The sequence below is a fragment of the Lithobates pipiens genome, unplaced genomic scaffold (genome assembly GCF_037356315.1).
Source record: "Lithobates pipiens isolate NorthernLeopardFrog02 unplaced genomic scaffold, aLitPip1_a1.2 Scaffold_18, whole genome shotgun sequence".
NCBI classification, from domain to species: Eukaryota; Metazoa; Chordata; class Amphibia; order Anura; family Ranidae; genus Lithobates; species Lithobates pipiens.
This window is the reverse complement of record NW_027507758.1, coordinates 31,729,166-31,745,790: the sequence shown is the minus strand read 5'-3', so window position 1 is coordinate 31,745,790 and position 16,625 is coordinate 31,729,166. Positions and strand designations below refer to the sequence as shown.

At 46.4% G+C, this 16,625-nt stretch overlaps 1 protein-coding gene across 4 annotated transcripts in view; it reads left to right on the top strand.

Annotated features, from left to right (window-relative positions):
* The first annotated feature begins 601 nt into the window (after positions 1-601).
* EML6 (EMAP like 6) overlaps positions 602-16,625 on the top strand; it is a 295,572-nt gene continuing 279,548 nt past the window's right edge. For 2 of the 4 annotated variants that reach the window (XR_013276589.1, XM_077485540.1), the window contains exon 1: positions 603-1,225. Coding sequence is in view for 3 of the 4 variants with exons in the window: in XM_077485540.1 (XP_077341666.1) it covers positions 1,029-1,225 (197 nt within the window). In the remaining variant the exon portion in view is untranslated. Of the gene's footprint in view, positions 1,226-16,625 lie in introns of all 4 variants that reach the window. The other 2 variants (XM_077485543.1, XM_077485542.1) reach the window with 2 other exon arrangements.

The following is a 16,625-nucleotide window of genomic DNA, read 5'->3' as shown; positions in this document are numbered from 1 at the left end:
TTTATTGATTTTTTTTTTTAACACCTCAATGTGTTCTATTTATTTACCATTTACCTTTATTGTATTGATTTTTTTTATTTTACACCTCAATTTGTTCCATTTATTGTATACCTTAATTTTATTGATTTATTTTATGCCTTAAATTTTAAATGATTTTATACCTTCATTTGTTTTATTGACGTTATTTATTTTATACTATTTATTCGCAGAACCTAGAATCCATTTCACTGACTATCCTCTGACAAAGCCCCATTGCACGCCTTGTCAGGTAAACTCCTCTACCTGCCCGCCAACAAATCTCCTCAGACCAGTTCTCTAACTATCCCTCTTAACGGCAAAAAAACGATCAAGCTAGGAGATAAATCCTGACTAACGCCGCACGGAACTCTGGGAATTGTAGTTTTTCTTTGCCTTGTCCAGCCAGCAGTCTCTATACAATGGCTCGATTTCCTAAAACTACAACTCCCAGAATCCTTTGGAAGGGAGCAGCTGGTGCCTTGCCCGCTTGGCGTCGCCGTTTCTATGCGATGTGCTCCTTTCCCCTAGCAACTACGCCCAGCCCTATTCTTCAAGCTCGGCTACGGCGGAGCATCGGCGTAAGATCCGTGTTGCAGAGGGGGCGCTACGCTGACGCATCCGCCGCCGCCTGTGATTGAAGCGGAGTGTAATTATTTCACCTCCGGTGGTTTGGGCGAAGATTAGCGGAGCCGCAGCGTCTGCCGATAACGGGGCCATTAGTTTTGTGTGGTATTTGTGGTGTCGGTCCTCTCGGTCTCCCTGGCTGTGATTGATGGGGATGCTGCAGTGAGGATGCTGGCGGCTCCCTAGGGACGGGCATTGAGCACCCCTCCTCCCCTCCCCCCTCGGTCGGTGATTGCAGGGACCCCCCCCCCTCCCCCATGCCGGTCCCGGGGCGGTGAGGACATCCTCCTCCATGGAGCTGTGCCAGGGCAGGGGATTATGGTGGCACTAGACTGAGGCTTCCCTGCTGGAGGAGGAGCCGGACACCGGCCATCTCTGCACCGATCATGGCGGACAGGACGGCTCCGGGGTGTCAGCTCCGCCTGGACTGGGTCTACGGATACCGGGGACACCAATGCCGCAACAACCTCTACTACACCGCCGGCAAGGAGCTCGTCTACTTCGTGGCCGGGGTCGGGGTGGTCTACAACACCCGGGAACATGGGCAGAAATTCTTCCTGGGGCACAACGATGACATTATCAGGTGGGTGCAAGAATGGGGGAGGGGAGGGGCATCACACAGGTGGGTGCAAGAATGCGGGAGGGGGCATCACACAGGTGGGTGCAAGAATGGGGGAGGGGAGGGGGCATCACACAGGTGGGTGCAAGAATGGAGGAGGAGAGGGGGTATCACACAGGTGGGTGCAAGAATGGAGGAGGGGATGGGGGGGCATCACACAGGTGGGTGCAGGAGGGGGCATCATACAGGTGGGTGCAAGAAAGGGGGAGGAGGGAAGCACACAGGTGGGTGCAAGAATGGGGGAGAGGAGGGGGCATCATACAAGTGGGTGCAGGAATGGGGGTGGGGGGGCATCACACAGGTGTGGGCTAGAATGGAGGAGGGGGCATCACACAGGTGGGTGCAAGAATGGAAGAGGGGAGGGGGCATCACACAGGTGGGTGCAAGAATGGGAAAGGGGGGGGAAACACACAGGTGGGTGCAAGAATGGGGGAGAGGAGGGAGCATCACACAGGTAGGTGCAAGAATGGGGGAGGGGGCATCACACAGGTGCAAGAATGGGGAGGGGGCACCACACAGGTGGGTGAAAGAATGGGGGAGGGGGAAGGGGCATCACACAGGTGGGTGCAAGAATGGAGAAGGGGGCATCACACAGGTGGATGCAAGAATGGAGGAAGGGGGAAGGGGCATCACACAGGTGAGTGCAAGAATGGAGGAGGGGGAAGGGGCATCACACAGGTGGGTGCAAGAATGGAGGAAGGGGGAAGGGGCATCACACAGGTGAGTGCAAGAATGGAGGAGGGGGAAGGGGCATCACACAGGTGGGTACAAGAATGGAGGAGGGGGAAGGGGCATCACACAGGTGGGTACAAGAATGGAGAAGGGGGCATCACACAGGTGGATGCAAGAATGCGGGAGGGGGGCATCACACAGGTGGGTGCAAGAATGGGGGAGGGGGCATCACACAGGTGAGTGCAAGAATGGGGAAGGGGGCATCACACAGGTGGGTGCAAGAATGGGGGAGGGGATGGGGGGCATCACACAGGTGGGTACAAGAATGGGGAGTGGGGGCATCACACAGGTGGGTGCAAGAATGGGGGAGGGGATGGGGGGCATCACACAGGTGGGTGCAAGAATGGGGAGGGGGGGGCATCACACAGGTGGGTGCAAGAATCTGACCTGGGGGGCATCCAAATTGGGCTGGTGGGCTGCAAACTATCCAAGATGTGGATTTTGCTATCTCTGATTTGGCTCTAGACTAACTATCTCTGCTGTGCCTTTATATTATCAATCTCTGCTGGGGCTCTAGACTGTCTCTGCTGTGGCTTTATACTATCAATCTCTGCTGTGGCTTTATACTATCTCTGCTGTGGCTCTAGACTATCTCTGCTGTGGCTTTATACTATCAATCTATGCTGTGGCTCTAGACTATCTCTGGTGGGGCTCTAGGTCTAGGCTATCTCTAATGTGGCTGGGATCTGTCTGTCCTATATTTAGCATCCTTGTGTGTGAAGGCTGAGAAATTCTGATTCAATATAGAGAGGGTTCTGCAAAAATAATAATAATGAGAGGGATGAGGAGATCGAAGTCACTTTACTGTCTGATCAGAGATGTGCAACTTCCAGTCTGATTGACATTAGTGGCCCCTGGACAGTGTCATATGTGCCAACCGTGGCTCTAGGCTCTACCTCTCATGTGGCTGCTGGACTCTACCTCTAATACTGTTCTAGGCTCTACCTCTGATACTGTTCTAGGCTTTACTTCTGATGCTGTTCTAAGCTCTATCTCTGATGGTGTTCTAGGCTACCTCTGATGTGGCTCCAGGGATGGGCTCTATCTCTGATGGTGTTCTAGGCTACCTCTGATGTAGCTCTAGGGCTGGGCTCTCTCTCTGATGGTGTTCTAGGCTCTACCTCTGATGTGGCTCTAGTGCTGGTCTCTCTCTCTCTGATGGTGTTCTAGACTACCTCTGATGTGCCCCCAGGGATGGGCTCTATCTCTGATGGTGTTCTAGGCTACCTCTGATGTGGCTCCAGGGCTGGGTTCTCTCTCTGATGGTGTTCTAGGCTCTACCTCCGATGTGGCTCTAGTGCTGGGCTCTCTCTCTGATGGTGTTCTAGGCTCTACCTCTGATGTGGCTCTAGGGCTGGTCTCTCTCTCTCTCTCTCTCTGACGGTGTTCTAGGCTACCTCTGATGTGCCCCCAGGGATGGGCTCTATCTCTGATGGTGTTCTAGGCTCTACCTCTGATGTGGCTCTAGTGCTGGGCTCTCTCTCTGATGGTGTTCTAGGCTCTACCTCTGATGTGGCTATAGTGCTGGGCTCTCTCTATCTGACGGTGTTCTAGGCTACCTCTGATGTGCCCCCAGGGATGGGCTCTATCTCTGATGGTGTTCTAGGCTACCTCTGATGTGGCTCTAGGGCTGCTCTCTCTCTCTCTGACGGTGTTCTAGGCTACCTCTGATGTGCCCCCAGGGATGGGCTCTATCTCTGATGGTGTTCTAGGCTACCTCTTATGTGGCTCTAGGGCTGCTCTCTCTCTCTCTGACGGTGTTCTAGGCTACCTCTGATGTGCCCCCAGGGATGGGCTCTATCTCTGATGGTGTTCTAGGCTACCTCTGATGTGGCTCCAGGGATGGGCTCTATCTCTGATGGTGTTCTAGGCTACCTCTGATGTGGCTCCAGGGATGGGCTCTATCTCTGATGGTGTTCTAGGCTACCTCTGATGTGGCTGCACGCTCCATTGTATTAACTGCACCAATCAGGACTTGTGGTTGGTGCATGGTATTTACATAGAAAACTGTTCACCTGTAGAGGGCACCACATGTGTGAAGAGCCAGAAGACAGTTTTTACACCAGTAACAATCATCAATCCTGTGTTCAGTTACTTTGTGGTCAATGTTAACGTGTTCCAATGCTTTTACATTTTGAATACATTTTGTTACCTTGTATTATGTTAGTGATCATTTTAAAATGTTCATTGAGAACCAGTTCACACCAGAACACGGTGCTGGAAACCCGTCGTCCGTGTGCGTTTTCTGCAGTACAGTTGCGATTTGCAGCGGGTGTAAATGTTATATTAATGACACCTCAAATGAAGGTTTCAAATGCAGTGCATTTTCTTGCACTAAATCACCACATGGTACAGAAGTACAATGCAATGCGGTTGCTCTGTTTTTTTTTTAAACTAGTGCGTACTTTTGCAGTGGTCCAGTGCGATTCGGCCTATTTAAATGAATACGCCCATATCCCAGCACACTGAACCGCCTGTGAATCGCACTGGAACACACAGCACGTTCTTGTGCAATTCCTAGTGTGAACCGGCTCTTAAACAGAAGGTTGATGAAGAAGATTATAAAGCGTGAAGGTTGATGGAAACAGGGGCACGTTGTGGTGTGGGAATGGTGGGCACTGGAAAATCATCAGTTCATATAGAAAGTTCTTCAAGTCCCTCCTTTGCAACCACACCCTATAATCCCCCTCTATGGGTTCCCATTCACCCAACATACCTAAAATTAGTTTAAAAATATTTATTACCTTTTTTTTTGTTTGGAGCAGGTTGGTACATAGGATGGGCAGCACAGTGGCTAAGTGATTAGCACCCCCCTTAGCAGCACTCGGGTTATTGGTTCGAATCCCAAACATGGCATTACCTGCTTGGAGTTTAAATCCCTGTGCCTGCATGGGTTTCCTCCCACACTCCAGAGACATGCTGGTTAGACACTTGAACTACATTTTTTTTTTAGTTTTGATTCATTATTTACATAAATTAGTTTAATTCGCTTTTGGAATTCATTTTGTTTATTCAAAATTAGAATCAATGCAAACTTTTCTAATTGCATTCAAATTAGAATCGAATTCCATTCAAAATAGAATTTATTCTATTCGAAATTTGAATTTTGGAAGATAGTTATATCTTTTCTGTTCTATTCTATTGTTTTTTTTCTATTCTATTCTTTTTTTTTATTCTTTTCTATTATATTCTTTTCTATTCAAATGTATTCAATAATAATAATAATAATAATTATTATTATTATGATTATTGCTAAGCAGGAACATGGATCTCTGCCTTCTCACAGTACAAGCACCTCCCCCACAATTAGCAAGCACTCCCTAGGAACACATATTAATCCTTTGATTGCCCCTGATGTTTAACCCCTTCCCAGTCAGTGTCATTAGTACAGTGACAGTGCATACTTTTAGCACTGATCACTGTATTCGTGCCACTGTCTGATTTGTCCACAGCAATATAAGTTGCTATAAGTCGCCGATCGCTGCCATTACTAGTAAAAATAAATAAAAATTCCAAAAATATATCCCATAACGATTAATACATTTTATGTCTTTTTTTAAAAATTGGTGTCTTATGTGCCTACCTTATCAATAGACCTTGTCTCAAATAAAATACCATTATTCTTTAAAGAGACTTGTCTCTTTTCTCTCCCCTCTCTTTCAGCATTACCAGGGATTTGAGACAGTGTCTATTCTGGAAATGTTCAATCATCAATATTTATAATTCATATCCCATAGTTTGTAGACACTATAACTTTTTTTGCGCAAACCAATCAATATACGCTTATTGGTGTTTTTTTTTTTTTTTTTTACCAAACATATGTTTGGATATGTTTTATAGCAGAAAGTAATTTATTTATATGTGTGTGTGTGTGTGTGTGTGTGTGTGTGTGTGTGTGAGAGAGAGAGAGAGAAAGAGAGATTTATAGATAGATAGATAGAGATGTATGTGTGTGTGTGTGTATATATAGATAGATAGATAGATAGATAGATAGAGATGTATGTGTGTATATATATATATATATATATATATATATATATATATATATATATATATATATATATATATATATATATATATATATATATATAGGTATAGATATAGATAGATAGATAGAGGTGTATGTGTGTGTGTGTGTGTATATATAGATAGATAGATAGATAGATAGAGATGTATGTGTCTATATATATATATATATATATATAATATATATGTGTGCATATTATTATTTATTTTTATTTTTTTTTAAATTGTCACTTTTTAAAAATAATTAAAACTGCAGAGGTGATCAAATACTATCAAAAGAAAGCTCTATTTGTGGGTAAAAAAAGGACATCCATTTTATTTGGGTACAGCCTCGCACAACCGTGCAATTGTCAATTAAATTAACACAGTGTCATATCGCAAAAATGGCCTGGTAATGAAGGGGGATAAACCTTCCGGGGCTGAAGTGGTTAACAAATGCACTGCAAAAATGCCCCATTAATGCACAGGCTTTTTCCTGGCAGTTTGAAGCGAACCAGTGTGCAAGTGCCCTTAGAGCCCTTTCACATTGCCAGCGCAGGGGGGGCGTCTCAAAGAAGCTGCTCAGTGTGAAAGCGCTCGGGCTTTCACACTGGGATTGCAGATGAGGCTTTTTTCAGACGCCTGAAAAATGCCTCCCAGTGTGAAAGGGGTCTTACTGGCTGGACCACCAGATGAAAGTAAGACCCCTTTTACACTGGGGCCTTGGCCGCGTTAGCGCTATAGCTCCGCTTGCTTTAGCGGCGATTTAGCGATGTTTAAGAAGGGGTTAAAAACTCCTGTGTTGCGGCGCTTCCAAAGTGCTTTTCAGGAGCTTCGGAAGCGCCGCCCATTCATTCCAATGGGCAGGGGGTTTTGGGAGAGCTAAATACAACACTCCCAAACCGCTGCAAAAGATGCTGCTTGCAGGACTTTTCCTCGCTCACTGGAGCGCCGGGCTGTGCAGGGGGTGGGAGCAGCCGGCTCAGGCTCTCAGTGGCTCTCTGAGAGGCTGAGCGGGTTGCCAGTCCAGGCATGTGGGCGGATTCTGACCATATGGTTGTGAACTTGCTCGATCCTGAACCGGCTCTGTGACGTCAGCCGACAGCGGGCTTCAGCCCCCCTATCTGCTGAAAGCAGGTCACAGGAGTGCAGAACGATCTGCATTTCTGTGACCCCCCAGGAGAAGTACAGCCAAATGAGCTTTGCCTGTACTTCTCCCTTTAATACTAATCCTTTAAGTTATGCAATGTAAAAGGAAACATGTAATACATTTAAAGGAGATGTAATGTTATCACAATACGTAGTGCTTGGAGACCAGTCATTATCATCACATGGAAACCGGCAGTAAATGGTCAGCTCTGATAGGTAGGTGGTTGTGAAATGCAGGGAGTGCTTTGTTTGCTTCTCTTTGTTGTTACAGATGGTTTCCATGTTCTAAAGGAGAGGCAGTGTGGAGTGATCTACAAATATGGGGCTGCGGGGGCTAGTGATCTACAGATATGGGGCTACGGGGCTAGTGATCTACAGATATGGGGCTGCGGGGGCTAGTGATCTACAGATATGGGGCTACGGGGGCTAGTGATCTCCAGATATGGGGCTGCGGGGGATAGTGATCTACAGATATGGGGCTGCGAGGGCTAGTGATCTACAGATATGGGGCTGCGGGGGCTAGTGATCTACAAATATGGGGTTACGGGGGCTAGTGATCTATAGATATGGGGCTGCGGGGGCTAGTGATCTACAGATATGGGGCTGCGGGGGCTAGTGATCTACAGATATGGGGCTGCGGGGGCTAGTGATCTACAGATATGGGGCTGCGGGGGCTAGTGATCTCCAGATATGTAGCTGCGGGGGCTAGTGATCTCCAGATATGGGGCTGCGGGGGCTAGTGATCTCCAGATATGGGGCAGCGGGGGCTAGTGATCTACAGATATGGGGCTGCGGGGGCTAGTGATCTCCAGATATGGGGCTGTGGGGGCTAGTGACCTCCAGATATGGGGCTGCGGGGGCTAGTGATCTACAGATATGGGGCTGCGGGGGCTAGTGATCTACAGATATGGGGCTGCGGGGGCTAGTGATCCCCAGATATGGGGCTGCGGGGGCTAGTGATCCCCAGATATGGGGCAGCGGGGGCTAGTGATGTCCAGATATGGGGCTGCGGGGGCTAGTGATCTCCAGATATGGGGCTGCGGGGGCTAGTGATCTCCAGATATGGGGCAGCGGGGGCTAGTGATCTACAGATATGGGGCTGCGGGGGCTAGTGATCTCCAGATATGGGGCTGCGGGGGCTAGTGATCTCCAGATATGGGGCTGCGGGGGCTAGTGATCTCCAGATATGGGGCTGCGGGGGCTAGTGATCTCCAGATATGGGGCAGCGGGGGCTAGTGATCTACAGATATGGGGCAGCGGGGGCTAGTGATCTCCAGATATGGGGCTGCGGGGGCTAGTGATCTACAGATATGGGGCTGCGGGGGCTAGTGATCTACAGATATGGGGCAGCGGGGGCTAGTGATCTACAGATCTGGGGCAGCGGGGGCTAGTGATCTACAGATAAAGAAGGGGCTTCTTTCATATTTGCAGTACCGCTTATCCCTCTGAAAAGTGATCCATGGTGGACTGCATTTCAGAATGAGATTTAACAGCTGCTAACACACTTTCAGGAGGTGCTTTTGTCTTTTTTTTTACTTTTTTTTTTAAAGCGTATCTCCACTTTTGAGAAAACAACATTCCCCTCTGGGTGATCTCTGTACATTGCAGGGATTTTAGCAAACATTGTTGCAGATTTCATCCTTTTTGTTATTCTAAATACGGTAAATAGCTGTTTGTTTCTCTGTGAATCAGTATGAGGTGGTTTTATAATGATCAATCAGCTGCTGCACTTACAAGGCTCTAATGAGGAAAATTGCAGGATCTGCATCACTTTAGATGTGATTTCCTACTTGGAGTATCTCACCAGTATTTTAGTTGCAGGGGATGCCAAAAGTCTGACTTGCATCTTAGTGCAGACTTCTGGGAAAATCAGTCAGCCGATCACACAGCGGGAAATGGCATTTCTGGGGGGCGCTCTGTATAACATCTGTGTACAGAACGTCTCCAGGTTGCCATATTGCATTTTACAGAAAATTATAGAGCTGCAGATTGAAAGGGAAAGGTCATTATTCATAACATTCAATTAAAATATGACTTGAGTTGCAATTGTAAATGCGATATTATTTTGGTAATTTTCTTCCCCATGAAAGTGAAGTTAACCTTTAAATAACTGAATGTCTGTCATTTTAATGTCACAGGACCATGCCGCGACTGTAAGCTGAGCTTTTGGTACACAGTTGCAGTGTGGCCCCATTGAACTCAATAGGCAAATTTGACAGGCGGTGCCACCTGTCAGACACTGCAACCCGAGTTAAAAAATATAGTGGCCGCGAAGTAAAGCATTGTGGCTGCGACATGTCTGACAGTCCAATTTGGGTGGGCAGCCGGGGGCAGTAAAACCATGTCTCAGCCACCCCCTCTTTTTTTTTTACTCCCCCCTAAACCCCCCCACCCCCCGTAGCAATATGGCTACCTGCTGGAGGAGTTCTATACATATTGGGGGTTATTTATGAAAGGCAAATCCACTTTGCACTGCAAGTGCATTTGAAAGTGCACTTGGAAGTGCAGTCGCTCTAAATCTAAGGAGTAGATCTGAAATGAGGGGAAGCTCTGCTGATTTCATCATCCAATCATGTGCAAGCTAAAATGCTGTTTTTTAGTTTCCTTGCACATCCCCCATCAGATCTACAGCGACTTTACTTCCAAGTGCACTTTCAGTGCAAAGTGGATTTTCCTTTAGTAAATAACCCCCATGGTGTACAGAACGCACCCAGAAGTTTAGTTTCCTGCTTGTGTGATTGGCTCGCTGATTCTATCAGAGACGTGGTGGCTGCAATCGTTTTATTTTTTTCAGGGTGGATATGAATCAATGATTTTTTTAAAAAGATTCTAACTACCAGTAAGAATAAATCCTTACATTTAAAGAGCACCTGTCATTTTAGATCCATCATGGCAGCGCATGTTAGCGGGCATCCACTCACCTGCTGCCACCACATCCCTCACCTTGTGTCACTGCCGCATTGTGGGCACCACTGATTGGCAGGCATTATTGTTTGGCACTGATTGGCATCCATCCGTACCATCAATTAATGTACATCAGTGCCACCTATCAGTGCCCATCCATGCCCATCCGTGCCGCCCATCCGTGTCACCTTTCAGTGCCCATCAGTGCCACCTATGTGTACACATCAGTGCTGCATATCAGTGCTGCATATCAGTGCCACCTCATTGGTGCCACCTCATCGGTGCCCATCAGTGTCACCTTATCAGTGCCCATCAGTGAAGGAGAAAACTTACTAATTACAAAGTTTTGTAACAGAAACAAAACAAAAACTTTCGGTCTTTTTTTTTTTTATTTGTTTAGCAGAAAATAAAATTCCCAGAGGTGATCAAATACCACCAAAGGAAAGCTCTAATTGTGGGAACAAAATGATAGAAATCTCATATGGGTACAGAGTTGTATGACCGCGCAATTGTCATTCAAAGTGCGACAGAACTGAAAGCTGAAAAATTGGTCTGGGCAGGAAGGTGTATAAGTGCCCTGTATTGAGGTGGTTAAAGTTTTGAAAACTGCTGTGGGTGGGTGGCTGGCTGGCATCCTGCTGTGGGTGGGTGGCTGGCGTGTCCTCTCTGATCCAGCCGTGGCATGCACTGTCCGAGGTCGAGGGAGGTGGTGTCCTCTGCTCTATCCGGGTAGGAGAAGCAAGGACTCTGTCAGACTGTCGGAAAAAAATTTGCAGGCCCGTTGCGCATGTGCGCGCGGTGTAACGTACTAAATTACGTCGTGTACTGCTTGCCTGCGCGCACTGGGCCTGCAGTGCAAAACCTGGCTTCTTCTACCCGGGGCCGGAGACATAATGGGCCCCAAAAAGATGGCCGCGGCGGCAGGGGGAGACCAATATCGGTAAGTTTGTGACCGATACCGATTCTTTAAATAAAGTGAATATCAGCCCCCCGATAATCGGCCACTAATAAGATAATTGTTCGATCCCCTAATACAGGGTCATCTAATTAGACAGTTTTTAGAAAGATTGTGAGTGTGCGATAATATAGACAGCTTTACAGGAGCAGATAAGGGTGTCATTAAATTGTATGATATCTGTACTGTCTGCCCTTATGTTGTAAAGTGCCAGGTAAACTGTTGGCCTTATAATACATCCTGTATAATAATTAAAGCCATAACAACCCCTGGCGAGTGCAGAGGGGCTGATCAGCGAGAGAGCCCGCTCCCTAACACTCGCTCTTCTCGGGTCCATGATTTATGCATGCAGCCGTGACATTTAGGGGATGAATAAGATAAATGTGAAAGTAGGAGATTATACAAGGATGCTTTTAAAGCTGTTTGTTCTCTCCGGTGTTCTGATTTCCTTCTGAATGACACAACACTCATGGAGGTTGGGGAGCCAAAGAGCCCGAAATGTAACCCTCAGGTTACCTGGCTTAGCGTTCAATTTATTTTTAATGGCAATATTGAGGAAAAGAATAAAATTATACAATACAATAATGTGTCTGGGTGTAAAAAAAAAGTCTAAATTTGTGTAAAATAATCAGATTCACACCCTCATGCATTGTGTTCAGCACGCACCGCAGAAACGCACTGGTGTGAATTGACACCATTGGAAGCAGAGTAGTCATGAACATACAATGTTATAGATGCTTTCTTATACAGTACTAACTATACAAGCACTATAACTGCTTTCACTTAGTTTCATAAATGTTCTTTCTTAAAGTGGTTGTAAACCCTTACAAACCACTTTGACCTACAGGTAAGCCTAGATTAAGGTTTACCTGTAGGTCCAAGCAATATCTCCTAAACCTATATGGTTTAGGAGATATTTGCCCTAAAACAGGCACCGCTGTCTACGGCGCATGCGCCGTAGACAGCAGGAGCACTGAGCGCAGCATTTCCAAGAATGGAGCTGCCGCGCGTGTCGACTCCCGTGCGCATGCGCGGGAGTGACGTCATCGCGGCTTCGCCGAATGACAGCGGCGGAGCTGCGAGACGCCACCAGCAAGATGGATGCGGCGGACTACAGGGGACAGCGGCGACTTCGCTGGCTCCTGTGTCAGGTAAGTGACACATAATGGGCTACTATGCGATGCATAGTAGTCCATTATGCTTTGCCTTTGCAGGGAATGAAAGAGGAAGTAAACCCATTAGGGTTTACTTCCTCTTTAACCTTTTCACAAATTGTGACCATGCATCTCTTCTTCCTGATAGTGGGGATTGGGGGGCGGGGGGGGGGGGGGTTACAGGACTCTGTGCAGACACACGCTGCACTTGTATTCCATAGCCTGTTCAGCCTGAAGCAAGATGCAGGCTGCGCTATCATGTAGTAGAAGGGCCTGTTGTGTATGCAATCAGGCAGGCCCTTCTACTACATGGTTTTGGTAAACCTGAAGGAAAAACTCAGCAGAAAAACTGATAGTGTGTATGGGGCTTTAGAAGGGAAATCAAAGGATAAGGTAAGTGAACCAACAATGCACTAGCTTAGAGGAACCTATGTAGAAAATAAAAAAGAAACCATTACAACCCCTTTAAAGTAATGCAGTGATGTATCGACGTGTTCCCTACACATGCATATAAACTATGATTGTATATCCCGTTCTGGGAGTTGAATAGAATTTCCAATTACATTTAATTGATTTACATTTACAGGATCGTTATTTCTATCGTTCCTCTATTCCCTCCTAGATTGTAAGCTCTGATGAGCAGGGCCCTTTGCTTCCTTCTGTATTGAATTGTATTGTAATTGTAGTGTACTGTCTGCCCTCATGTTGTAAAGCGCTGTGCAAACTGTTGGCCCTATATACAGTAAATCCTGTATAATAATAATAGACCTCCAATATTACTAGCTGAGCTGAATCCTGTCTGGCCAGCAAAGAGTGAATGTTTTTGGGAGCTGACACTTGCCCTTTTCTATAATGTAACATTTATTAAGGCTCACCAGGGTACTGCGGTAATTGGTGGTGTAATGAAGCTTAGCGGTGGCAATGCTGTGCTGTCTAGTCTGGCGGCGCAGTGTGAGTCCAGCACATAATCCTCGGTGTCCTGCCGCACTAAAGTCACTTCAATGTGTGCCGTCTGACCTTTTTATCCCAGAGACTTTCTTTCTTCTTTTGTCACAATGGCAGCACTTACCCAGGAGGGGCATGCCTGCACCATCTATAGCATTAAATACATTGAACATCGTATAATATACAAGCACTGATTAGGAATAATTCGCAGTAGGCCTGGAGAGCTTTATTTTTAATGCTGCCTCGTTGATACCTGTTTATTTACAATGGACCTATTTCCATGAATCACTCCATTCAGTGTTGTTTCATTCAGTCGTTGGATTTCAAGGCAGCTTGAATTTATTTACACAACTGATTCGATTGTATAATGACCAGAAATTAAGCTCATTATGCCAAATGACGTTAAAAAACTGTTTTGAGTCGATCGATTTACTAAAACTGGAGCACTCAGAATCTGGTGCAGCTATCGGCTTCTAACTTCAGCTTGTTCAGTTAACCAATTAAAGCGATACTAAAGGATCATTTTTTTTTTTTTTTAAATAACAGACATGTCATACTTGCACCCACTGTGCAGCTCATTTTGCATAGAGTGTCCCCGAACATCTTCTGGGGTCCCTCGGCAGCTCTTATGGCTACTCCTCGCATGAGATAACCCCCTTGGAGAAGCGCTCTCCCGAGGTGGTTACCTTGCGGGCGAGGCTCCTGAGTTCAGCATTCGGCGTCCATAGAGGCTGAATGCAGGACTCGGCCCCCCCCCCCGCGCTCGTATCATTGGATTTGATTGACAGCAGGGGGAGTCAATGGCTGCACTGCTATAAATCTATCCAATTCGGGAACCCGTGGAGAGAGGGACGGTGGGGACGCGCCAATGTTAATTCGAGGCACATAGAGGCCGAATGCCGGACTCGGCCCTGCCACCCCGCGCCCGCATCATTGGATTTGATTGACAGCAGGGGGAGCCAATGGCTGTGCTGCTATCAATCTATCCAACCAAGAGGCGGGAACCCGTGGAGAGAGGACGGCGGGGACGGGGAGCTACAGTTCATTGAGGGAACCATGAATGTCAACATGTACTGTGACATACTGAAGCAGAGAAAAATCCCCTCCCTTCAGAGACTGGGCCCCTGGGCAGTATTCCAACATGATAACGACCCCAAACACACCTCCAAGACGACCACTGCCTTGCTAAAAAAGCTGAGGGTAAAGGCGATGGACTGGCCAAGCATGTCTCCAGACCTAAACCCTATTGAGCAACTGTGGGGCATCCTCAAATGGAAGGTGGAGGAGCGCAAGGTCTCTAACATCCACCAGATCCATGATGTCATCATGGAGGAGTGGAAGAGGACTCCAGTGGCAACCTGTGAAGCTCTGGTGAACTCCATGCCCGAGAGGGTTAAGGCAGTGCTGGAAAATAATGGTGGCCACACAAAATATTGACACTTTGGGCCCAATTTGGACATTTTCACTTAGGGGTTTACTCACTTTTGTTGTCAGCGGTTTAGACATTAATGGCTGTATGTTGAGTTATTTTGAGGGGACGGCAAATTTACACAAATTTATACAAGCTGTACACTCACTACTTTACACTGTAGCAAAGTGTCATTTCTTCAGTGTTGTCACATGAAAAGATATAATAAAATATTTACAAAAATTTGAGACTTTTGTGACATACTGTAAGTATGAATCTGGGAAAAAGGCCAACATATATATAAAAAAAAAAAAAATATATATATATATATATATATATAAGAAATTGTTGGATCAATTCTAGGGACAGACTGTCATATCCATATCCCTGAAAATTTTGTTAAATCAGAATAAGAGAGCACCACTCCCCCATGAGGTGATGGGACTTTCCTGGATACATCACTGTCTCTGAGGTAAGCACATACATAATGGATGATAATAAAATATGAATTTATTACAAAATTTATGGTAGCATTAGGCCATATAAAAAGTTGACCAAAAATGATACTCAATCCATAAAAGCTTGAGAGATGCTTGTATGTACAGTAAGCCGACACGTTTCGCAGACTTCTTGTCTGCTTCTTCTGGGCAGCTCAACATGCATCAAATTCTATAACATTAACGCTGTACTGACTGCATCATCAAAGTATAGTGAATGGACCCTCAGCCGGTAATTCAACGTTGATGCCAGAGTCACCGCAACGGTCTAGCGGGTATCGGATCATATCCAAGGCAGGATAGTATTAAACCAATCATTATCTCGCTATGGCAAAGATATGCTGCATAATGATATGGATGAACAGCGAGTATTCCTCAACAATGTCGGATCCGTGCCTCACCGTCACCGTGGTACGTATCCTGAAATGCTACCAACGATTAAATTTGTATATTGTGTAAACTTTGTAGTAAATTCATATTTTATTATCATCCATTGTGTATGTGCTTGCCTCAGAGACAGTGACCTATCCGGGAAAGTCCCATCACCTTATGGGGGGAGGGGTTCTCTCTCTTATTCTGCAAACCCATACTTCTCTTTTAAGATTTGACAGTGAAACCTAGAAGCTCAAAATTATACAAATATAGCGATACCCTCACTTAAGAGGGCCGCAAGTTTGGTTTGGGCCCTGAGCACAGCTCCGCCAACCCCCCCCCCCCCCCCCCGGCAATCTGCTCTACCCACTCTGGCACAGTTAGTATCTAGCAATACACATTAAATCACTTATACTCTAAATATGTGTGTGTGCGTGGGTGGATAACTCAAGCTCATAGACAATCTTTGAAAGTATATAACTGACTTTACTTGTTGTTTTAATAAAAGGAATAACATGAATCGAACACTTGGTTTGCAACACATAAGCAGGTCCCTGCAGTAACCAGTAATAAAGATAAACAGAGTAATCAGCATAATAAAGTATTGCTATGCAACTCTAGCGCTGCCCTTTTTCAGCTACTTCCCCGCATGGGTAAACTAACACCCAGCACTATCTACCTATGCAGTCAGGCCTGACTGATCTGGATGGAAGTCCAGTGAAACAATATTCGCTAGCAATCTTTCGGTGGTGCACTTGAAGAACAACTTTGTAATCCAAACGAATAATAAAGATAAAGTATCTGTCTTTAAACAGCTCTCACCACCCGGACAAGTCCAAGTCCGTTTCCTCCGCCGATTCGTCTAGGAACAGGAATCCACCGACCTCCGAGTCTTCAATCCTTCTGGTGTACTGCAGCAAGGATGAGAAAATGTCTCTCAGGTGCAGCTAGGCTGGCAGAGAGCTCTTTGGAAAAGAGCACAAGGCCCAGGCTTCAGGCCTTGTGCCTCCAGCAGTTCAGCACAGACCTCCTCTTGCCAGTAGAGGGGGTGTCCAAAGAGAGCGAACTAGGCCTCTCCCCCTCCTTATATGCCCTCCCCCATGAGTCTCTGGGGCATAACTCCAAACATCCTGGGAACCAGCGGGGTTCTGGGAACAGTAGTTTTATAGTCCTTAAAGAGACCCCGCTACACAAATATACAGCGGAACCTTGGTTTACGATCACAATCCGTTCCAGGAGAATG